This window comes from Nerophis lumbriciformis, linkage group LG09, assembly GCF_033978685.3.
Source record: "Nerophis lumbriciformis linkage group LG09, RoL_Nlum_v2.1, whole genome shotgun sequence".
Taxonomy (NCBI): Eukaryota; Metazoa; Chordata; class Actinopteri; order Syngnathiformes; family Syngnathidae; genus Nerophis; species Nerophis lumbriciformis.
The window spans coordinates 53,223,917-53,249,242 of NC_084556.2; the positions used below are offsets into that span (position 1 = coordinate 53,223,917).

The following is a 25,326-nucleotide window of genomic DNA, read 5'->3' on the forward strand; positions in this document are numbered from 1 at the left end:
TGAATGGTTGGTAGCTGTTATTTCTCAGGTTGAAAGTGACGTCAAGGAAGTTGACGGTTATATATATATATATATATATATATATATATATATATATATATATATATATATATATATATATATATATATATATATATATATATATATATATATATGTATGTATGTATGTATGTATGTATGTATGTAGTATATATATATATATATATATATATATATATATATATATATATATATATATATATATATATATATATATATATATATATATACATTCAACGCTAAAGTATCTATAGATCAACTTCAGATCTACACGTTGACATAAAGTTCAATTTTTTTTGGTAATGTTTTATGCCCTATTTTTTTTTTATAGTAACTTCACAACGTATGCAATATTTTCCCCCAAAAATTGCAAAGTGTAATATTAGATGTGAAGTAATAGGAGCCTTAAATATGTCAATAATTCCTAACAACATTGATTTTGATTCATTATTATTTTTTGAGCAATGACGGTTTAAATAAAAAAATCCCACAAAAATTTTTGGGGATCCAAAAGGGTCCCACTCATAAAAGTGTTAAAAATAATGAATACATTTTTTTTTAACCTTCAACAGTTATATATCTAGATTAACTTCATATCTACTTGTTGATTGCCAGTTTAGATTTTTTTATTCTTATGTTTTTTTGTTTTATGCCCTTTATGTCATGTTTTTTTTTTTTGGCAAACAAAAAAATAGGCAATATTTCCCCCAATATTTGATGTAAAGTTATTGGAGCTTTAAACAAGTCAATAATTCATAACAACATTAATTTTGATTCATTATTATTTTTGGAGCAATGACAGTTTAAAAAAAAATCCCATTAAAATTCTTGGGGATCCAAAAGGGTCCCACTCATAAAAGTGTTAAAAATAATGAACACATTTTTTTTTTTTTTTTTTTTTTACTTTCAACACTTAAATCACTAGATCGTTTTATGCCCGTTTTGTCACAGAAAACTTACATGCTTTGTTTGGCAAACACACAAAATAGGCAAAAAAATGTCCCCAAAATTTGATGTAAAGTAATTGGAGCTTCGAATATGTCAATAATTCATAACAACATTGATTTTGATCCATTAATATTTTTGGAGCAATGGCAGTTTAAAAAAAATCCCACTAAAAATCTTAGGGTCCCACTCCTAAAAGTGTTATAAATAATGAATGCATTTTTTTTTCTACTTTTAATCAATTGTAAGTTTAGATTTTATTCTTTATTTTTTGTTTGTTTGTTTTATAATTTGATGTAAAGTAATTGGAGCTTTGAATGTGTCAATAATTCATAATGACATTGATTTTGATTCATTATTATTTTTGGAGCAATGACAATTAAAAAGAAAAAATCCCACTAAAAGTCTTGGTGACCCTTTTGGGTCCCACTCCTGAAAGTGTTAAAAATAATGAACACATTTTCTTTTTTTTTTACTTTCAACACTTAAAACTCTAGATCAACTTCATATCCACTTATCGATTGTAAATTTAGATTTTTTTCTTATGTTTGTTTGTTTTATGCCCGTTTTGTCAAAGAAAACTTATGTGCTTTTTTTGGCAAACACACAAAATAGGCACATTTTTCCCCCCAAAATTTGATGTAAAGTAATTGGCGCTACGAATATGTCAATAATTCATAACAACGTTGATTTTGATTCATTATTATTTTTTGAGCAATGACAGTTTAAAAAACAATCCCACTAAAAATCTTAGGGATCCAAAAGGGTCCCACTCATAAAATTGTTAAAATAATGAATACATTTTTTTTTTAAATACTTTTAATCAATTGTATGTTTAGATTTTATTTCTTATGTTTTTTGTTTGTTTGTTTTATGCCCGTTTTTGTCAAAGAAAACTTACGCGTTTTGTTTGGCAAACACACAAAATAGGCAATATTTTCCCCAAAATTTGATGTAAAGTAATTGGAGCTTTGAATGTGTCAATAATTCATAACGACATTGATTTGGATTCATTATTATTTTTGGAGCAATGACAGTTAAAAAAAAAAAATTCCCACTAAAAGTCTTGGGGACCCTTTTGGGTCCCACTCCTGAAAGTGTTAAAAATAATGAAAACATTTTCTTTTTTTCTACTTTTAATCAATTGTAAGTTTAGATTTTATTCCTTATATTTTTTGTTTGTTTGTTTTATGCCCGTTTTTGTCAAAGAAAACTTACGCGTTTTGTTTGGCAAACACACAAAATAGGTAATATTTTCCCCAAAATTTGATGTAAAGTAATTGGAGCTTTGAATGTGTCAATAATTCATAATGACATTGATTTTGATTCATTATTATTATCAATGACAGTAAAAAAAAAAAAACATCCCACTAAAAGTCTTGGGGACCCAAAAGGGTCCCACTCATAAAAAGTGTTAAAAATAATGAATACATTTTCTTTTTTTTTACTTTCAACACTTAAATCTCTAGATCAACTTCATATCTACTCGTCGATTGTAAATTTAGATTTTTTTTCTTCATATGTTTCTTTGTTTTATGCCCGTTTTGCCAAAGAAAACTTCCGTGTTTTGTTTGGCAAACACACAAAATAGGCAAATTTTTTCCCCAAAAAATTTGATGCAAAGTTCGAATATGTCAATAATTCATAACAACATTGATTTTGATCTATTATTAAATTTGGAGCAATGACCGTTAAAAAAAAAAAATCCCACAAAAAATCTTAGGGATCCTAAAGGGTCCCACTCATTAAAATGTGTTAAAAATAATGATTATTATTATTTTTTTTTACTTTTAATTAATTGTAAGTTTAGATTTTTTTTTTAATGTTTTTTTTTGTTTGTTTTATGCCCGTTTTTGTTAAAGAAAACATACTTGTTTTGTTTGGCAAACACACAAAATAGGCAATATTTTCCCCAAAATTTGATGTAAAGTAATTGGAGCTTTGAATATGTGAATAATTCATAATGACATTGATTTTGATTCATTATTATTTTTGGAGCAATGACAGTTAAAAAAAAAATCCCACTAAAATTTTTGGGTACCCAAAAGGGTGCCACTCATAAAAGTGTTAAAAATAATGAATATATTTTCTTTTTTTTGTAGATCAACTTCATTTCCACTCGTCGATTGTAAATTTAGATTTTTTTTTCTGATGTTTTTTTGTTTTATGCCCGTTTTGTCACAGAAAACTTGCGTGTTTTGTTTGGCAAACACACAAAATAGGCAAAAAAATGTCCCCAAAATTTGATGTAAAGTAATTGGAGCTTCGAATATGTCAATAATTCATAACAACATTGATTTTGATCCATTATTATTTTTGGAGCAATGACAGTTTAAAAAAAAATCCCACTAAAAATCTTAGGGTCCCACTCCTAAAAGTGTTAAAAATAATGAATAAATTTTTTTTTCTACTTTTAATCAATTGTAAGTTTAGATTTTATTCCTTATGTTTTTTGTTTGTTTGTTTTATGCCCGTTTTTGTCAAAGAAAACTTACGCGTTTTGTTTGGCAAACACACAAAATAGGTAATATTTCCCCCAAAATTTGATGTAAGGTAATTGGAGCTTTGAATGTGTCAATAATTCATAATGACATTGATTTTGATTCATTATTATTTTTGGAGCAATGACAGTTAAAAAAAAAAAAAATCCCACTAAAAGTCTTGGGGACCCAAAAGGGTCCCACTCATAAAAAGTGTTAAAAATAATGAATACATTTTCTTTCTTTTTTTACTTTCAACACTTAAATCTCTAGATCAACTTCATATCTACTCGTCGATTGTAAATTTAGATTTTTTTTTCCATATGTTTCTTTGTTTTATGCCCGTTTTGCCAAAGAAAACTTCCGTGTTTTGTTTGGCAAACACACAAAATAGGCACATTTTTGCCCCAAAAAATTTGATGTAAAGTTCGAATATGTCAATAATTCATAACAACATTGATTTTGATCCATTATTATATTTGGAGCAATGACCATTAAAAAAAAAATCCCACTAAAAATCTTAGGGATCCTAAAGGGTCCCACTCATTAAAATGTGTTAAAAATAATGATTTTTTTAATTATTTTTTTTACTTTTAATTAATTGTAAGTTTAGATTTTTTTTCTTATGTTTTTTTTGGTTTGTTTTATGCCCGTTTTTGTTAAAGAAAACATACGTGTTTTGTTTGGCAAACACACAAAATAGGCAATATTTTCCCCAAAATTTGATGTAAAGTAATTGGAGCTTTGAATATGTCAATAATTCATAACAACATTGATTTTGATCCATTATTATTTTTGGAGCAATGACAGTTTAAAAAAAAATCCCACTAAAAATCTTAGGGTCCCACTCCTAAAAGTGTTAAAAATAATGAATAAATTTTTTTTTCTACTTTTAATCAATTGTAAGTTTAGATTTTATTCCTTATGTTTTTTGTTTGTTTGTTTTATGCCCGTTTTTGTCAAAGAAAACTTACGCGTTTTGTTTGGCAAACACACAAAATAGGTAATATTTCCCCCAAAATTTGATGTAAGGTAATTGGAGCTTTGAATGTGTCAATAATTCATAATGACATTGATTTTGATTCATTATTATTTTTGGAGCAATGACAGTTAAAAAAAAAAAAAATCCCACTAAAAGTCTTGGGGACCCAAAAGGGTCCCACTCATAAAAAGTGTTAAAAATAATGAATACATTTTCTTTTTTTTTTTACTTTCAACCCTTAAATCTCTAGATCAACTTCATATCTACTCGTCGATTGTAAATTTAGATTTTTTTTTTCATATGTTTCTTTGTTTTATGCCCGTTTTGCCGAAGAAAACTTCCGTGTTTTGTTTGGCAAACACACAAAATAGGCACATTTTTCCCCCAAAAAATTTGATGTAAAGTTCGAATATGTCAATAATTCATAACAACATTGATTTTGATCCATTATTATATTTGGAGCAATGACCGTTAAAAAAAAAAAATCCCACTAAAAATCTTAGGGATCCTAAAGGGTCCCACTCATTAAAATGTGTTAAAAATAATGATTTTTTTTTTTTTTTTTTTACTTTTAATTAATTGTAAGTTTAGATTTTTTTTCTTATGTTTTTTTTTGTTTGTTTTATGCCCGTTTTTGTTAAAGAAAACATACGTGTTTTGTTTGGCAAACACACAAAATAGGCAATATTTCCCCCAAAATTTGATGTAAAGTAATTGGAGCTTTGAATGTGTCAATAATTCATAATGACATTGATTTTGATTCATTATTATTTTTGGAGCAATGACAGTTAAAAAAAAAAATCCCACTAAAATTTTTGGGTACCCAAAAGGGTGCCACTCATAAAAGTGTTAAAAATAATGAATATATTTTCTTTTTTTGTAGATCAACTTCATATCCACTCGTCGATTGTAAATTTAGATTTTTTTCCTGATGTCTTTTTGTTTTATGCCCGTTTTGTCACAGAAAACTTACGTGCTTTGTTTGGCAAACACACAAAATAAACAAAAAAATGTCCCCAAAATTTGATGTAAAGTAATTGGAGCTTCGAATATGTCAATAATTCATAACAACATTGATTTTGATCCATTAATATTTTTGGAGCAATGGCAGTTTAAAAAAAATCCCACTAAAAATCTTAGGGATCCTAAAGGGTCCCACTCATTAAAATGTGTTAAAAATAATGATTTTTTTTTTTTTTTTTTTTTTTTAATTAATTGTAAGTTTAGATTTTTTTTCTTATGTTTTTTTTGTTTGTTTTATGCCCGTTTTTGTTAAAGAAAACATACGTGTTTTGTTTGGCAAACACACAAAATAGGCAATATTTTCCCCAAAATTTGATGTAAAGTAATTGGAGCTTTGAATATGTCAATAATTCATAATGACATTGATTTTGATTCATTATTATTTTTGGAGCAATGACAGTTAAAAAAAAAAATCCGACTAAAATTTTTGGGTACCCAAAAGGGTGCCACTCATAAAAGTGTTAAAAATAATGAATATATTTTCTTTTTTTTGTAGATCAACTTCATATCCACTCGTCGATTGTAAATTTAGATTTTTTTTTCTGATGTTTTTTTGTTTTATGCCCGTTTTGTCACAGAAAACTTACGTGCTTTGTTTGGCAAACACACAAAATAGGCAAAAAAATGTCCCCAAAATTTGATGTAAAGTAATTGGAGCTTCAAATATGTCAATAATTCATAACAACATTGATTTTGATCCATTATTATTTTTGGAGCAATGGCAGTTTAAAAAAAAATCCCACTAAAAATCTTAGGGTCCCACTCCTAAAAGTGTTAAAAATAATGAATACATTTTTTTTCCTACTTTTAATCAATTGTAAGTTTAGATTTTATTTCTTATGTTTTTTTGTTTTTTTGTTTTATGCCCGTTTTTGTCAAAGAAAACTTACGCGTTTTGTTTGGCAAACACACAAAATAGGCAATATTTGCACCAAAATTTGATGTAAAGTAATGGAGCTTTGAATGTGTCAATAATTCATAATGACATTGATTTTGATTCATTATTATTTTTGGAGCAATGACAGTTAAAAAAAAAAAATCCCACTAAAAGTCTTGGGGACCCTTTTGGGTCCCACTCCTGAAAGTGTTAAAAATAATGAACACATTTTCTTTTTTTTTTTACTTTCAGCACTTAAAATTCTAGATCAACTTCATATCCACTCATCGATTGTAAATTTAGATTTTTTTTCCTTATGTTTCTTTGTTTTATGCCCTTTTTGTCAAAGAAAACTTACGTGTTTTGTTTGGCAAACACACAAAATAGGCAAAAAAAATTCCCCAAAATTTGATGTAAAGTAATTGGAGCTTCGAATGTGTCAATAATTCATAACAACATTGACTTTGATTTTTGGAACAATAGCAGTTAAAAAAAAAATCCCACTAAAAATCTTAGGCATCCTAAAGGGTCCCCTCCTAAAATTGTTAAAAATAATGAATACATTTTTTTTGCTATACTTTTAATTAATTGTAAGTTTTGATATTTTTTCTTAGGTTTTTTTTTGTATTTTTTAATGCCCGTTTTTGTCAAAGAAAACGTATGCGGTTTTTTTGGCAAACACAAAAAATAGGCAAAAAAAATTCCCCAAAATTTGATGTAAAGTAATTGGAGCTTCGAATGTGTCAATAATTCATAACAACATTGACTTTGATTCATTATTATTTTTGGAACAATGGTAGTTTAAAAAAAAAAAATCCCACTAAAAATCTTAGGGATCCTAAAGGGTCCCCTCCTAAAATTGTTAAAAATAATGAATACATTTTTTTTGCTATACTTTTAATTAATTGTAAGTTTTGATTTGTTTTCTTAGTTTTTTTTTAGTTTTTTTTATGCCCGTTTTTGTCAAAGAAAACGTATGCGTTTTTTTTGGCAAACACAAAAAATAGGCAATATTTTCCCCAAAATATGATATAAAGTAATTGGAGCTTTGAATATGTCAATAATTCATAACAACGTTGATTTCGATTCATTTTTGTTTTTTTAGCAATGACAGTTTAAAAAAAAAAATCCCACTAAAATTCTTGGGAATCCAAAAGGGCCACACTCATAAAAGTGTTAAAAATAATGAATGCATTTTTTTTCTACTTTTAATCAATTGTAAGTTTAGATTTTTTTCTTATGTTTTTTTTTGTTTGTTTTATGCTCTTTTTCGTCAAAGAAAACTTACGCGTTTTGTTTGGCAAACACACAAAATAGGCAAAAAAGATTCCCCAAAATTTGATGTAAAGTAATTGGAGCTTCGAATGTGTCAATAATTCATAACAACATTGACTTTGATTCATTATTATTTTTGGAACAATGGCAGTTTAAAAAAAAAAATCCCACTAAAAATCTTAGGGATCCTAAAGGGTCCCCTCCTAAAATTGTTAAAAATAATGAATACATTTTTTTTTGCTATACTTTTAATTAATTGTAAGTTTTGATTTGTTTTCTTAGGTTTTTTGGTTTTTTTTTTATGCCCGTTTTTGTCAAAGAAAACGTATGCGTTTTTTTTGGCAAACACAAAAAATAGGCAATATTTCCCCCAAAATATGATATAAAGTAATTGGAGCTTTGAATATGTCAATAATTCATAACAACGTTGATTTTGATTCTTTTTTTTTTTTTTAGCAATGAGTTAAAAAAAAAAATCCCACTAAAATTCTTGGCGATCCAAAAGGGTCCCACTCATAAAAGTGTTAAAAATAATGATTGCATTTTTTTTCTACTTTTAATCAATTGTAAGTTTAGATTTTTTTTCTTATGTTTTTTTGTGTGTGTTTTATGCTCGTTTTTGTCAAAGAAAACTTACGCGTTTTGTTTGGCAAACACACAAAATAGGCAATATTTTCCCCAAAATTTGATGTAAAGTAATTGGAGCTTTGAATGTGTCAATAATTCATAACAACGTTGATTTTGATCCATTATTATTTTAGGTGTAATGACAGTTAAAAACAAATCCCACTAAAAATCTTAGGGATCCAAATGGGTCCCACTCATAAAAGTGTTAAAAATAATGAATACATTTTTTTTTTCCTACTTTTAATCAAATGTAAGTTTAGGTTTTTTTTCTTATGTTTTTTTTTGTTTTTTTATGCCCGTTTTTGTCAAAGAAAACTTACATGTTTTGTTTGTCAAACACTCAAAATAGGCAATATTTTCCCCAAAATTTGATGTAAAGTAATTGGAGCTTTGAATGTGTCAATAATTCATAACAACTTTGAATTTGATTCATTATTATTTTTTGAGCAATTGACATTTAAAAAAAAAAAAAAATCCCACTAAAATTCTTTGGGACCCAAAAGGGTCCCACTCATAAAAAGTGTTAAAAATAATAAAAAAAAATTTTTTTCTACTTTTAATCAGTTGTAAGTTTAGATTTTTTTTCTTATGTTTGTTTTGTTTGTTTTATGCCCATTTTTGTCAAAGAAAATGTAAGCGTTTTGTTTGGCAAACACAGAAAATGGGCAATATTTTCCCCAAAATATGATATAAAGTAATTGGAGCTTTGAACATGTCAATAATTCATAACAACGTTGATTTCGATTCATTTTTTTTATTTTTAGCAATGACAGTTTAAAAAAAAAAAAATCCCACTAAAATTCTTGGCGATCCAAAAGGGTCCCACTCATAAAAGTGTTAAAAATAATGAATGCATTTTTTTTCTACTTTTAATCAATTGTAAGTTTAGATTTTTTTTCTTATGTTTTTTTTTTGTTTGTTTTATGCTCGTTTTTGTCAAAGAAAACTTACGCGTTTTGTTTGGCAAACACACAAAATAGGCAATATTTTCCCCAAAATTTGATGTAAAGTAATTGGAGCTTTGAATGTGTCAATAATTCATAACAACGTTGATTTTGATCCATTATTATTTTAGGTGTAATGACAGTTAAAAAAAAATCCCACTAAAAATCTTAGGGATCCAAATGGGTCCCACTCATAAAAGTGTTAAAAATAATGAATACATTTTTTTTTCCTACTTTTAATCAAATGTAAGTTTAGGTTTTTTTTCTTATGTTTTTTTTTGTTTTTTTATGCCCGTTTTTGTCAAAGAAAACTTACATGTTTTGTTTGTCAAACACTCAAAATAGGCAATATTTTCCCCAAAATTTGATGTAAAGTAATTGGAGCTTTGAATGTGTCAATAATTCATAACAACTTTGATTTTGATTCATTATTATTTTTTGAGCAATTGACATTTAAAAAAAAAAAAAAAATCCCACTAAAATTCTTTGGGACCCAAAAGGGTCCCACTCATAAAAAGTGTTAAAAATAATAAAAAAATTTTTTTTCTACTTTTAATCAATTGTAAGTTTAGATTTTTTTCTTATGTTTGTTTTGTTTGTTTTATGCCCATTTTTGTCAAAGAAAATGTAAGCGTTTTGTTTGGCAAACACAGAAAATGGGCAATATTTTCCCCAAAATATGATATAAAGTAATTGGAGCTTTGAATATGTCAATAATTCATAACAACGTTGATTTCGATTCTTTTTTTTTTTTTTTTTTTAGCAATGACAGTTTAAAAAAAAAAAAATCCCACTAAAATTCTTGCCGATCCAAAAGGGTCCCACTCATAAAAGTGTTAAAAATAAAGAATGCATTTTTTTTCTACTTTTAATCAATTGTAAGTTTAGATTTTTTTCTTATGTTTTTTTTTGTTTGTTTTATGCTCGTTTTTGTCAAAGCAAACTTACGCATTTTGTTTGGCAAACACACAAAATAGGCAAAATTTCATGTAAAGTAATTGGAGCTTTGAATATGTCAATCATTCATAACAACGTTGATTTTGATTCATTATTATTTTTGGAACAATGGTAGTTTAAATAAAAAAACATCACTTTTTAATGTTTTTTAAAATGGTATTTTTAGAACGTACCGCTAAAAAATATGGTCCGGGCCGCGAATGGCCCCCGGGCCACACTTTGGACACCCCTGCAAGACAAGACAAGACAGGTAGTCAGGACAGGAGAAACCAGGACTAGGATAGGACGGCAGGAGACCAGATAGGACAGGTCCAGTAAGCGGACGACGTGTGTCCAGGTGAGCACTGGTTGGGCCTGAAGAAGGTCTTCGACATCGTCAACCAGAAGGAGACTCGGTTCCAGCTCCACGTGGCCCTGGTCTCCCACGACGACGTCACCTCCTACGCGGCCTACGACGACTTCCGCCTGGACAACGAAACTCACTTCTTCCGCATCCACCTGGGAAGGTACGCCGGCAGCGCAGGTAAGCCACGCCCCAAAAGATAAAAACGGCCAAAACAAAGCAAATACTCCCAGGTCTGACCCGTCTGGGTCCGCAGGGGACGCCTTCCGCGGCTACGAGCAGGACCAGAACCAAGACACGGCCCCGTTCAGCGCCTCGGACGTGGACAACGACGGCTGCGACCCCTCCTGCTCCATGGGGGGGCTGACGGTGGAGAGCTGCAGTGCCCGACATCACCACACGGGGTGGTGGTTCAACCGCTGCGGCATGGCCAACCTCAACGGGGACGCCCGGCAGGACCCGGGGCCTCGGACCGCGGGCGTCCTGTGGGACACCTGGAGACACAACGGAGTGGCCCGAGTCATTAAGTCTGTCACCATGAAGATCAGGAGGATGCCGGCTAATAACTAACACAAACTGTTTGCTAACCCCCATTGAAAAGTCATTAAAGGTAGAATATTGATGAGCCTTTTGTCTGATTTTGTGTATTGCTGTTGTCTGTAGCTTCATGTCAACATTTGACTCTACTTTTTTGACTTTTTTCATGAGTCTATTATTTTTATTTGATTTTATATATAATGTTTGTGGGTTACTTGTTTGAGGGAGCAAAAAAAATAAATATTTGAAATGTGTTTAATTGTATTTTTGGACTTCACATGTCAACAATCCAATATACAAATGTTTGAAAAATAAATAAAACAGGTTCCAGGTTAGAAAAGTTGCTTCTGGTTGCCTGGAAATGGCCTAAAAACAAAAAAAAAATACATATATATATATGAATATATATATATTGTTGCGTTTTGGACCAGTTGTTCCTCCCAGGGAATTCAAGTCACAATTCGCTCCCAAGTTCTTTCCGACACTTAAAGCTGAGTTGAAAAACCACCAGAGACAGAATAGGTATTTTGTTGTATATTCTCAAAGCTTTGCCAATATACATTTTGATTGAGACCAGTCCAACCCTAGAACATTCTATTGCGCCTCCCAAAATGGTCTGTCTTCCCGATCCCACCACCCTCTCTCTCGTCCCATCTCTCTAGACAAAACAAATGCTAGTCAAAACACATTCCAAAGAACTCAAGGTTAACACACACAGTATACTTGCTGACAGAGCATCAAGAGAAGAAATGGAAAACACGAGCTGTTTTCAAATATGACAAAGACATGGAAGAAATACAACTTAAATTCGGATATATGTAAATATCTGCCTCCGACAATATATATACATGTATATGTATATATATGTATATGTACATATATGTATATATATATGTATATGTATATGTATATATATATATATATATATATATATATATATATATATATATGGCTGTATATATATATATGTACATATACATATATATACATATATGTACATATACATATATATATATATACTTATACATATACATATATATACACATATATAGTATATATATACATATATGTACATACATATATGTACATACATATACATATATATACGCATAAATATATATATACATATATATATATGGCTGTATATATATATGTACATATATACACATATATATACATATACAGTATATATATATATACATATATATGTATATACATATATACACATATATATGTATATATACACGTATATATATATATATGTATGTATACGCATATATATATATATATATATATATATATATATATATATATATATATATATATATATATATATATATATACATATATATATATATATATATATATATATATATATATATATATATATATATATATATATATATATATATATATATATATAGCTGAGTTTCGTTTTTTAATGATTTCTGCTGGTGGTGTGCCTCCGCATTTTTTCAACGCGAAAAATGTGCCTCGGCTCAAAAAGGTTGAAAAACACTGATTTAATTCATAAAAAATTATACAAAAGAAAACAAATGTTTATGCATATGTAAATTCATGCAGTTATAAACATTCATTCACTTTTTTCTCTTCCCTTCATAGATCTAAACTTTACCGCCGACAGCATTTTTTTCCTATATTTTTATTGTAATATTTTCACAATGTGTTTGTTCTATTTTTGGCCCAAAGTAAGACAAAGAAAATAATCCGAAGTCGTCTTTATTTTTTATTTTTATTTTAATGCCAGGATTTTAATAGTCCGGGCCCCGCGTGTGCGCAGTTTTTCCTCCATAAAATGAGTTTCACCCCCCCATGCACTAATTAATGGCCACTGCTTTAAGTTACTTTGGTTGGCCACCAGGTGGCGACAAAAAGGCGGCGATCAAAGCGCTCGCTATTTGTATATTGTATGAAAACACCGCCGGCGTGCCGTAGTTTTGACACCGCTGCCATGAAGCGAGTCGTTTTTTTGTGAGACAGAGTTCCTGTCAGCCTCCTCAAAGCGGCCAAGTGCCAGTGAGACCACGACACAGACCACGACACAGACCACGACACAGGTGTCATTCACCTACTGGTAAGTCCATGTGTCGTCCCAAAACTTATGAACATATTTTATCAAGCTTGAAAAGTTCCTTAGTGCTGCTTTAATACACACAAACGTTATAGAAGTTTGTATTGTTGAGTACTGGTATCCAGGCCCGGCCCTAACCAATCTGGCGCCCTAGGCAAGATTTTAGGTGGCGCCCCTCACCACATCGGCAGTGAAGTGTATATACTCACAAGAAACCGAATAGCTTTGTCTTTGACCTTTTTTTTTACTTAAAGAAAGCAAATTAACAATCAGAATAGTTAACAAGATAAAAAAAATATGAATACATAAATGAATGCAAAAAATAAAAAATGAATATATGAAATACAATATTTTTTACATACATATTTTGCTTAATTTACATTAATGATGTGCACTTTAACAACTAGGCTTACAACTATACCTAATATATAAAGGGGTGGAAAAGTGACTATTACCTGCAGGGCAAACATTAGCTAACCAGAAGGCAATAACAATGTAAACAAAAAACACCTGCTTAAAAGATCTAATACAAATGTCCCTGAGGAATGTAAGGTGGGAGTACTGTAATTACCTAACGTTACTTTATTATTTTCCATAACAATGTTACGGCTCAGACTCCTGCCAACGCCGTTCATCCATCTGTGCACTCCAGTGAGTGCACCTCGGGACACGCCCACGGCTGCGCTCAGCCAGGGACGCGCCGCGCGCGTCTCCGCCCAGCAGAAGCCGCCAGCTGCAATCATTTGCCGGCAATCGGCACACCTGCCTGTGATGATCAAGCGGTCTTCTTAAGCCTGGACAACCTTCGGTCGCTCGCCGGAGTATAGTCTTCTCTTACCCTTGTAAGCATCCCGTGTCTGGCTTTCATCCCGCGAACTCGCGCCTCCCCTGTGACTTCCGTGTTTCCGTTGTGTTCTGATGTTCCTGTTGTCTTCCTGCAGCGCTTCCTGTGTTCTTCCGTGATCCCCTGTTGTTTCCCCTACCTCCCGGACTGCCCTTTTGGATTCTCGACCTCCCGCTTGGAAACGGATCTTGCCTCTTCTCTCCTGCCCTGGATCATCTGCCTGCCCTATGGACTGTCTTCCTGCCTTGTTCCTCCTCTCGCCCAACACAACACTTGGTAACACACACTACAACTAATCACACACATAGCCACACGTCACATACACTTTTGGATCTAGTTCACACTCCATTTTTCCTTAGTTTATATTTGTATTGTTTGATTATTATATATATATATATATATAAATATATATATATATATATGGTTAATATATATAATAAATCATTGTACATACTGCCATCTAGTGTCTGTCGCCGTCACCTCCCCTTAGTCCAACCATTACAAACAATTTAGCCCCCTCCACAATATTAACCCGACGTTAAAACAGAACTAGCTATTTATTGATTAGCAATTGCCGAATCATGTAACATTAGCTTAATGCTAAAAAGCCAGGTTACTATCACATTCTGTAACAGACAAATAATTTCATGTAGGCTAACGTTACCTACCTGCTACCTCTTGTCTTTTTCTCGTTTCTCCTCCTCTTCTTTTCTCTTTTTTCTTCCCTGGGCACCTGACAGTTTTGGCCGTTTTGACATCTCGTGTTGATTTTTTGATGTGGTGACGTCCAAAAAGAGTCATGATATGGGAAGGGGGGGGGGGGCGTAATGTTGTAACAAATAATATTTCTATTATATAGGCTTTACTTTGCATTTTAATTAACGTGGGATTATTTTTTGTATTTAGAAATAATAGTACCAACTTTTTTTTTTTTTTTCTCCAACATTTGTGGCACTGGCGTGGCGCCCCCTGATGGACGGCGCCCTTAGCATTTGCCTATACGGCCTATGCCACGGGCCGGCCCTGCTGGTATCGATTCCCAGCATTGTGTGAATGCTCCACCTGCTCAGTGGCCTAGTGGTTAGAGCAGGCCTGGGCAAATATTTTGACTCGGGGGCCAAATTTAGAGGGAAAAAAAAGTGTCTGGGGCCCGGTATATCTGATTCTTAGGAACACTAATACAAAACCTCACAATAATGTCTGATTGAATGCTAAAAAAGGTTATGACAGACCGCCTTAAAAAACGGAATGGAATTAAAAAAAATGTTTTATTGAATGAGACACCCAGAATGTAGATGAAAATAAAGAATGTGGGATTTACAATATTAACTATGAACAATAAAACACTGAATATTGACATATGAACATCACACCCCCGATTCCATCGACATATTTACAATCAAGCGAAACGCAACACCCACCTACGATCTGATATAATATCACTTTTCTTGCAGAACTTTGTTGTAAAAACCTCCTTCCGCGTCTGTCCCCGACACCCGCATTTCAGGCTGGCCGCTCCGGAAACACTCTGTGGAAACGCTCCCCACCCACACCGCTTGGTGCCTCCTCGTCTGAGCTGCCGTGACTTACATCAATAGTTACATTAGTAACTAACGAGATCACCACCGTCGCTCCCAGTCTGTGGAACGCGCTCCCTGACCACCTGAGTGCACCACAGACTGTGGATGCTTTTAAAAAAAGGCTTAAAAACCCTTCTTTTAAAAAAGCCTTTTTTTTTTTTTTTTTTTTAGATATATGCGTACTAGTTCTAGCTATTAGGCTGTTCTAGTTTTTATTTGTATTTATTTTTCTTATTTATTTATTTTTAATACACTGTAGCACTTTGAGGTTGTTTGTTCAATACAAAGTGCTTTTTACAAATAACATCTATTACCATAGTAACTAATTAGATTACCATAGTAACTATTAATGCATGCAAAAGCGCAGATTCCAAGCATTGAAACACTTAGTATAGTTGAAGACTGTGGCCCCCGGGCCTTAATTTGCCCAGGTCTGGGTTAGAGTGTCCGTCCTGAGGTGGGTAGGTTGTGAGTTCAAACCCCGGCCGAGTCATACCAAAGACTATAAAAATGGGAGCCATTACCTCCCTGCTTGGCACTCAGCATCAAGGGTTGGAATTGGGGGTTAAATCACCAAAAATGATTCCCGGGCGTGGCTGCCGCTGCTGCTCACTGCTCCCCTCACCTCCCAGGGGGTGAACAAGGGGATGGGTCAAATTTCACCACACCTAGGATGTGTGTGACAATCATTGGTACTTTAACAAAACATTCACATGGTTTTTCTTCTTCTCCTCCAGATTTTGGCGCGCTCTACCTTCCACATTTTCCACCCGATTCAAAGCCTTCCAACTTCAAACTGTTCAGCCTATTCGGGAATCGCAGGCATCCCTTGACAAATTCCCAAAAATTCCCAGATTTCCCAGAATTCCAGATTTTCCGGGACATTTTTTCCCCGTTTAAAATGAATTGGCCATTTTTCAAACATTCGCCATTCCCACATTTTTTTCAATCGATTCAAACCATTCCACCTTCAATATATTCCACTCATCCTGGAAATTCAAACTATAATTTTTCGAAGTTCAAAAAAATTCCAGGAATTCACAGAATTCCCGGTTTTTCGAACCCTATTTTCACCCTTTTTTCTGTCGACTACTCCTTCCACATTTTTCAAACCACTTCAATCGTTCCACCGTCAAAACATACCTCTTGATCAGGAGAAAAAACAAAGTTGTTTTCTAAACTGGAAAAATTCCCGGTTTTCCTGAAAATCCAGGAATTCCGTAATACCATTTCTCAATTAAAAATGTTACTATTTCAACATTTCTCGACCGATTTGAAAAATTCCAACCCCAACCATTTCAACTCATTCAGAACGTATTTAAGCAATTTCCCCAAAAAATTCCCTATTTTCCCGAAATTTCTATGAAATTCCCATTGAAAAAAATAGGAAATTTTTCAAAGTACCACAACTCCCACATTTTTTATCCGATTCAAACCGTTCCAACTTCAAAATATTCAGCCCGTTCAGGAATGTTCAACAATTATTTAAAAAAATTCCCGGATTTCCTAAAATTCCCAGTTTTTAGGGACATCTTCCCCATTCAAAATGAATTGTCCATTTTTCAAACTTCCACAATTCCCACATTTTTCAACCGATTCAAACCATTCCACCTTCAATATATTCCACTCATCCTGGAAATTCAAACTATAATTTTTCGAAGTTCAAAAAAATACCAGGAATTCACAGAATTCCCGGTTTTTCAAACCCTATTTTCACCCTTTTTTCTGTCGACTACTCCTTCCACATTTTTCAAACCACTTCAATCGTTCCACCGTCAAAACATACCTCTTAATCAGGAGAAAAAACAAAGTTGTTTTCTAAACTGGAAAAATTCCCGGTTTTCCTGAAAATCCAGGAATTCCGTAATACCATTTCTCAATTAAAAATGTTACTATTTTCAACATTTCTCGACCGATTTGAAAAATTCCGACACCAACCATTTCAACTAATTCAGAACGTATTTAAGCAATTTCCCCCCAAAATTCCCCTATTTTCCCGAAATTTCTATGAAATTCCCATTGAAAAGAATAGGAAATTTTTCAAAGTATCACAACTCCCACATTTTTTATCCGATTCAAACCGTTCCAACTTCAAAATATTCAGCCCGTTCAGGAATGTTCAACAATTATTTAAAAAAATTCCCGGATTTCCTAAAATTCCCAGTTTTTAGGGACATCTTCCCCGTTCAAAATGAATTGTCCATTTTTCAAACTTCCACAATTCCCACATTTTTCAACCGATTCAAACCATTCCACCTTCAATATATTCCACTCATCCTGAAAATTCAAACTATAATTTTTCGAAGTTCAAAAAAATTCCAGGAATTCACAGAATTCCCGGTTTTTCGAACCCTATTTTCACCCTTTTTTCTGTCGACTACTCCTTCCACATTTTTCAAACCACTTCAACCGTTCCACCGTCAAAACATTCCTCTTAATCAGGAGAAAAAACAAAGTTGTTTTCTAAACTGGAAAAATTCCCGGTTTTCCTGAAAATCCAGGAATTCTGTAATACCATTTCTGAATTAAAAATGTTACTATTTCAACATTTCTCGACCAATTTGAAAAATTCCAACACCAACCATTTCAACTAATTCAGAACGTATTTAAGCAATTTCCCCAAAAAATTCCTTATTTTCCCGAAATTTCTATGAAATTCCCATTGAAAAGAATAGGACATTTTTCAAAGTACCACAACTCCCACATTTTTTATCCGATTCAAACCGTTCCAACTTCAAAATATTCAGCCCGTTCAGGAATGTTCAACAATTATTTAAAAAAATTCCCAGATTTCCTAAAATTCCCAGTTTTAGGGACATCTTCCCCATTCAAAATGAATTGTCCATTTTTCAAACTTCCACAATTCCCACATTTTTCAACCGATTCAAACAATTCCACCTTCAACATATTCCACTCATCCTGCACATTCAAACTATAATTTTTCCAAGTTCAAAAAAATTCCAGGAATTCACTAAAATTCCCGGTTTTTCGAACCCTATTTTCACCCTTTTTTCTGTCGACGACTCCTTCCACATTTTTCAAACCACTTCAATCGTTCCACCGTCAAAACATTCCTCTTAATCAGGACAAAAAAAAAGGAGTTGTTTTTTGAACGGGAAAAATTCCCGATTTTCCTGAAAATCCAGGAATTCTGTAATACCATTTCTCAATTAAAAATGTTACTATTTCAACATTTCTCGACCAATTTGAAAAATTCCGACACCAACCATTTCAACTAATTCAGAACGTATTTAAGCAATTTCCCCCCAAAATTCCCTATTTTCCCGAAATTTCTATGAAATTCCCATTGAAAAGAATAGGAAATTTTTCAAAGTACCACAACTCCCACATTTTTTATCCGATTCAAACCGTTCCAACTTTAAAATATTCAGCCCGTTCAGGAATGTTCAACAATTATTTAAAAAAATTCCCGGATTTCCTAATTCCCAGTTTTTAGGGACATCTTCCCCATTCAAAATGAATTGTCCATTTTTCAAACTTCCACAATTCCCACATTTTTCAACCGATTCAAACAATTCCACCTTCAACATATTCCACTCATCCTGCACATTCAAACTATCATTTTTTCAAGTTCAAAAAAATTCCAGGAATTCACAGAATTCCCGGTTTTTTGAACCCTATTTTCACCCTTTTTTCTGTCGACTACTCCTTCCACATTTTTCAAACCACTTCAATCGTTCCACCGTCAAAACATACCTCTTAATCAGGAGAAAAAACAAAGTTGTTTTCTAAACTGGAAAAATTCCCGGTTTTCCTGAAAATCCAGGAATTCCGTAATACCATTTCTGAATTAAAAATGTTACTATTTCAACATTTCTCGACCGATTTGAAAAATTCCGACACCAACCATTTCAACTAATTCAGAACGTATTCAAGCAATTTCCCCAAAAAATTCCCTATTTTCCCGAAATTTCTAAGAAATTCCCATTGAAAAGAATAGGAAATTTTTCAAAGTACCACAACTCCCACATTTTTTATCCGATTCAAACCGTTCCAACTTCAAAATATTCAGCCCGTTCAGGAATATTCAACAATTATTTAAAAAAATTCCCAGATTTCCTAAAATTCCCAGTTTTTAGGGATATCTTCCCCATTCAAAATGAATTGTCCATTTGTCAAACTTCCACAATTCCCACATTTTTCAACCGATTCAAACAATTCCACCTTCAACATATTCCACTCATCCTGCACATTCAAACTATAATTTTTCCAAGTTCAAAAAAATTCCAGGAATTCACAGAATTCCCGGTTTTTCGAACCCTATTTTCACCCTTTTTTCTGTCGACGACTCCTTCCACATTTTTCAAACCACTTCAATCGTTCCACTGTCAAAACATTCCTCTTAATCAGGACAAAAAAAAAGGAGTTGTTTTTTGAACTGGAAAAATTCCCGATTTTCCTGAAAATCCAGGAATTCTGTAATACCATTTCTGAATTAAAAATTTTACTATTTCAACATTTCTCGACCAATTTGAAAAATTCCAACCCCAACGATTTCAACTCATTCAGAACGTATTTAAGCAATTTCCCCCAAAAATCCCCTATTTTCCCGAAATTTCTATGAAATTCCCATTGAAAAGAATAGGACATTTTTCAAAGTACCACAACTCCCACATTTTTTATCCGATTCAAACCGTTCCAACTTCAAAATATTCAGCCCGTTCAGGAATGTTCAACAATTATTAAAAAAATTCCCGGATTTCCTAAAATTCCCAGTTTTTAGGGACATCTTCCCCATTCAAAATGAATTGTCCATTTTTCAAACTTCCACAATTCCCACATTTTTAAACCGATTCAAACCATTCCACCTTCAACATATTCCACTCATCCTGCACATTCAAACTAAAATTTTTCCAAGTTCAAAAAAATTCCAGGAATTCACAGAATTCCCGGTTTTTCAAACCCTATTTTCACCCTTTTTTCTGTCGACTACTGCTTCCACATTTTTCAAACCACTTCAATCGTTCCACTGTCAAAACATTCCTCTTAATCAGGAGATAAAAAAAAAAAATTGTTTTCTAAACTGGAAAAATTCCCGGTTTCCCTGAAAATCCAGGAATTCCGTAATACCATTTCTCAATTAAAAATGTTACTATTTTCAACATTTCTCGACCGATTTGAAAAATTCCGACACCAACCATTTCAACTAATTCAGAACGTATTTAAGCAATTTCCCCCCAAAATTCCCTATTTTCCCGAAATTTCTATGAAATTCCCATTGAAAAGAATAGGAAATTTTTCAAAGTACCACAACTCCCACATTTTTTATCCGATTCAAACCGTTCCAACTTTAAAATATTCAGCCCGTTCAGGAATGTTCAACAATTATTTTTAAAAATTCCCGGATTTCCTAAAATTCCCAGTTTTTAGGGACATCTTCCCCATTCAAAATGAATTGTCCATTTTTCAAACTTCCACAATTCCCACATTTTTCAACCGATTCAAACAATTCTACCTTCAACATATTCCACTCATCCTGCACATTCAAACTATAGTTTTTCCAAGTTCAAAAAAATTCCAGGAATTCACAGAATTCCCGGTTTTTTCAAACCCTATTTTCACCCTTTTTTCTGTCGACTACTCCTTCCACATTTTTCAAACCACTTCAATCGTTCCACTGTCAAAACATTCCTCTTAATCAGGACAAAAAAAAAGGAGTTGTTTTTTGAACTGGAAAAATTCCCGATTTTCCTGAAAATCCAGGAATTCTGTAATACCATTTCTCAATTAAAAATGTTACTATTTCAACATTTCTCGACCAATTTGAAAAATTCCGACACCAACCATTTCAACTAATTCAGAACGTATTTAAGCAATTTCCCCCCAAAATTCCCTATTTTCCCGAAATTTCTATGAAATTCCCATTGAAAAGAATAGGAAATTTTTCAAAGTACCACAACTCCCACATTTTTTATCCGATTCAAACCGTTCCAACTTCAAAATATTCAGCCCGTTCAGGAATGTTCAACAATTATTTAAAAAAATTCCCGGATTTCCTAAAATTCCCAGTTTTTAGGGACATCTTCCCCATTCAAAATGAATTGTCCATTTTTCAAACTTCCACAATTCCCACATTTTTCAACCAATTCAAACAATTCTACCTTCAACATATTCCACTCATCCTGCACATTCAAACTATAATTTTTCCAAGTTCAAAAAAATTCCAGGAATTCACAGAATTCCCGGTTTTTTCAAACCCTATTTTCACCCTTTTTTCTGTCGACTACTCCTTCCACATTTTTCAAACCACTTCAATCGTTCCACTGTCAAAACATTCCTCTTAATCAGGACAAAAAAAAAGGAGTTGTTTTTTGAACTGGAAAAATTCCCGATTTTCCTGAAAATCCAGGAATTCTGTAATACCATTTCTCAATTAAAAATGTTACTATTTCAACATTTCTCGACCAATTTGAAAAATTCCGACACCAACCATTTCAACTAATTCAGAACGTATTTAAGCAATTTCCCCCCAAAATTCCCTATTTTCCCGAAATTTCTATGAAATTCCCATTGAAAAGAATAGGACATTTTTCAAAGTACCTCAACTCCCACATTTTTTATCCGATTCAAACCGTTCCAACTTCAAAATATTCAGCCCGTTATGGAATGTTCAACAATTATTTAAAAAAATTCCCGGATTTCCTAATTCCCAGTTTTTAGGGACATCTTCCCCATTCAAAATGAATTGTCCATTTTTCAAACTTCCACAATTCCCACATTTTTCAACCGATTCAAACAATTCCACCTTCAACATATTCCACTCATCCTGCACATTCAAACTATAATTTTTCCAAGTTCAAAAAAATTCCAGGAATTCACAGAATTCCCGGTTTTTCGAACCCTATTTTCACCCTTTTTTCTGTCGACGACTCCTTCCACATTTTTCAAACCACTTCAATCGTTCCACTGTCAAAACATACCTCTTAATCAGAAGAAAAAACAAAGTTGTTTTCTAAACTGGAAAAATTCCCGGTTTTCCTGAAAATCCAGGATATTCTGTAATACCTTTCTCAATTAAAAATGTCACTACTTTAACATTTCTCGACCGATTTGAAAAATTCCAACACCAACCATTTCAACTCATTCAGAACGTATTTAAGCAATTTCCCCAAAAAATTCCCTATTTTCCCGTAATTTCTATGAAATTCCCATTGAAAAGAATAGGAAATTTTTCAAAGTACCACAACTCCCACATTTTTTATCCGATTCAAACCGTTCCAACTTCTAAATATTCAGCCCGTTCAGGAATGTTCTACAATTATTTTAAAAAATTCCCGGATTTCCTAAAATTCCCAGTTTTTAGGGACATCTTCCCCATTCAAAATGAATTGTCCATTTTTCAAACTTCCACAATTCCCACATTTTTCAACCGATTCAAACAATTCCACCTTCAATATATTCCACTCATCCTGCACATTCAAACTATAATTTTTCCAAGTTCAAAAAAATTCCAGGAATTCACAGAATTCCCGGTTTTTCGAACCCTATTTTCACCCTTTTTTCTGTCGACTACTCCTTCCACATTTTTCAAACCACTTCAATCGTTCCACCGTCAAAACATACCTCTTGATCAGGAGAAAAAACAAAGTTGTTTTCTAAACTGGAAAAATTCCCGGTTTTCCTGAAAATCCAGGAATTCCGTAATACCATTTCTCAATTAAAAATGTTACTATTTCAACATTTCTCGACCGATTTGAAAAATTCCGACACCAACCATTTCAACTCATTCAGAACGTATTTAACAATTTCCCCAAAAAATTCCCTATTTTCCCGAAATTTCTATGAAATTCCCATTGAAAAGAATAGGAAATTTTTCAAAGTACCACAACTCCCACATTTTTTATCCGATTCAAACCGTTCCAACTTCAAAATATTCAGCCGTTCAGGAATGTTCAACAATTATTTAAAAAAATTCCCGGATTTCCTAAAATTCCCAGTTTTTAGGGACATCTTCCCCATTCAAAATGAATTGTCCATTTTTCAAACTTCCACAATTCCCACATTTTTCAACCGATTCAAACAATTCCACCTTCAACATATTCCACTCATCCTGCACATTCAAACTATAATTTTTCCAAGTTCAAAAAAATTCCAGGAATTCACAGAATTCCCGGTTTTTCAAACCCTATTTTCACCCTTTTTTCTGTCGACGACTCCTTCCACATTTTTCAAACCACTTCAATCGTTCCACTGTCAAAACATTCCTCTTAATCAGGACAAAAAAAAGGAGTTGTTTTTTTAACTGGAAAAATTCCCGGTTTTCCTGAAAATCCAGGAATTCTGTAATACCATTTCTGAATTAAAAATGTTACTATTTCAACATTCCTCGACCAATTTGAAAAATTCCAACACCAACCATTTCAACTCATTCAGAACGTATTTAAGCAATTTCCCCCCAAAATTCCCTATTTTCCCGAAATTTCTATGAAATTCCCATTGAAAAGAATAGGAAATTTTTCAAAGTACCACAACTCCCACATTTTTTATCCGATTCAAACCGTTCCAACTTCAAAATATTCAGCCCGTTATGGAATGTTCAACAATTATTTAAAAAAATTCCCGGATTTCCTAATTCCCAGTTTTTAGGGACATCTTCCCCATTCAAAAAGAATTGTCCATTTTTCAAACTTCCACAATTCCCACATTTTTCAACCGATTCAAACAATTCCACCTTGAACATATTCCACTCATCCTGCACATTCAAACTATCATTTTTTCAAGTTCAAAAAATTTCCAGGAATTCACAGAATTCCCGGTTTTTTGAACCCTATTTTCACCCTTTTTTCTGTCGACTACTCCTTCCACATTTTTCAAACCACTTCAATCGTTCCACCGTCAAAACATACCTCTTAATCAGGAGAAAAAACAAAGTTGTTTTCTAAACTGGAAAAATTCCCGGTTTTCCTGAAAATCCAGGAATTCCGTAATACCATTTCTCAATTAAAAATGTTACTATTTTCAACATTTCTCGACCGATTTGAAAAATTCCGACACCAACCATTTCAACTAATTCAGAACGTATTTAAGCAATTTCCCCAAAAAATTCCCTATTTTCCCGTAATTTCTATGAAATTCCCATTGAAAAGAATAGGAAATTTTTCAAAGTACCACAACTCCCACATTTTTTATCCGATTCAAACCGTTCCAACTTCTAAATATTCAGCCCGTTCAGGAATGTTCTACAATTATTTTAAAAAATTCCCGGATTTCCTAAAATTCCCAGTTTTTAGGGACATCTTCCCCATTCAAAATGAATTGTCCATTTTTCAAACTTCCACAATTCCCACATTTTTCAACCGATTCAAACAATTCCACCTTCAATATATTCCACTCATCCTGCACATTCAAACTATAATTTTTCCAAGTTCAAAAAAATTCCAGGAATTCACAGAATTCCCGGTTTTTCGAACCCTATTTTCACCCTTTTTTCTGTCGACTACTCCTTCCACATTTTTCAAACCACTTCAATCGTTCCACCGTCAAAACATACCTCTTGATCAGGAGAAAAAACAAAGTTGTTTTCTAAACTGGAAAAATTCCCGGTTTTCCTGAAAATCCAGGAATTCCGTAATACCATTTCTCAATTAAAAATGTTACTATGTCAACATTTCTCGACCGATTTGAAAAATTCCGACACCAACAATTTCAACTCATTCAGAACGTATTTAACAATTTCCCCAAAAAATTCCCTATTTTCCCGAAATTTCTATGAAATTCCCATTGAAAAGAATAGGAAATTTTTCAAAGTACCACAACTCCC

The 25,326-nt window shown here is 32.5% G+C and overlaps 1 protein-coding gene across 1 annotated transcript in view; it reads left to right on the plus strand.

Moving 5' to 3' along the window:
* angptl5 (angiopoietin-like 5) overlaps positions 1 to 11,117 on the plus strand; it is a 34,766-nt gene extending 23,649 nt beyond the window's left edge. Inside the window, exons 7-8 of the mRNA XM_061962870.1 lie at positions 10,487 to 10,672; positions 10,749 to 11,117. Of these exons, the coding sequence (XP_061818854.1) occupies positions 10,487 to 10,672; positions 10,749 to 11,062 (500 nt within the window). The 3' untranslated portion in view covers positions 11,063 to 11,117. The remainder of the gene's footprint in view (positions 1 to 10,486; positions 10,673 to 10,748) is intronic.
* The last annotated feature ends 14,209 nt before the right edge of the window (positions 11,118 to 25,326 follow it).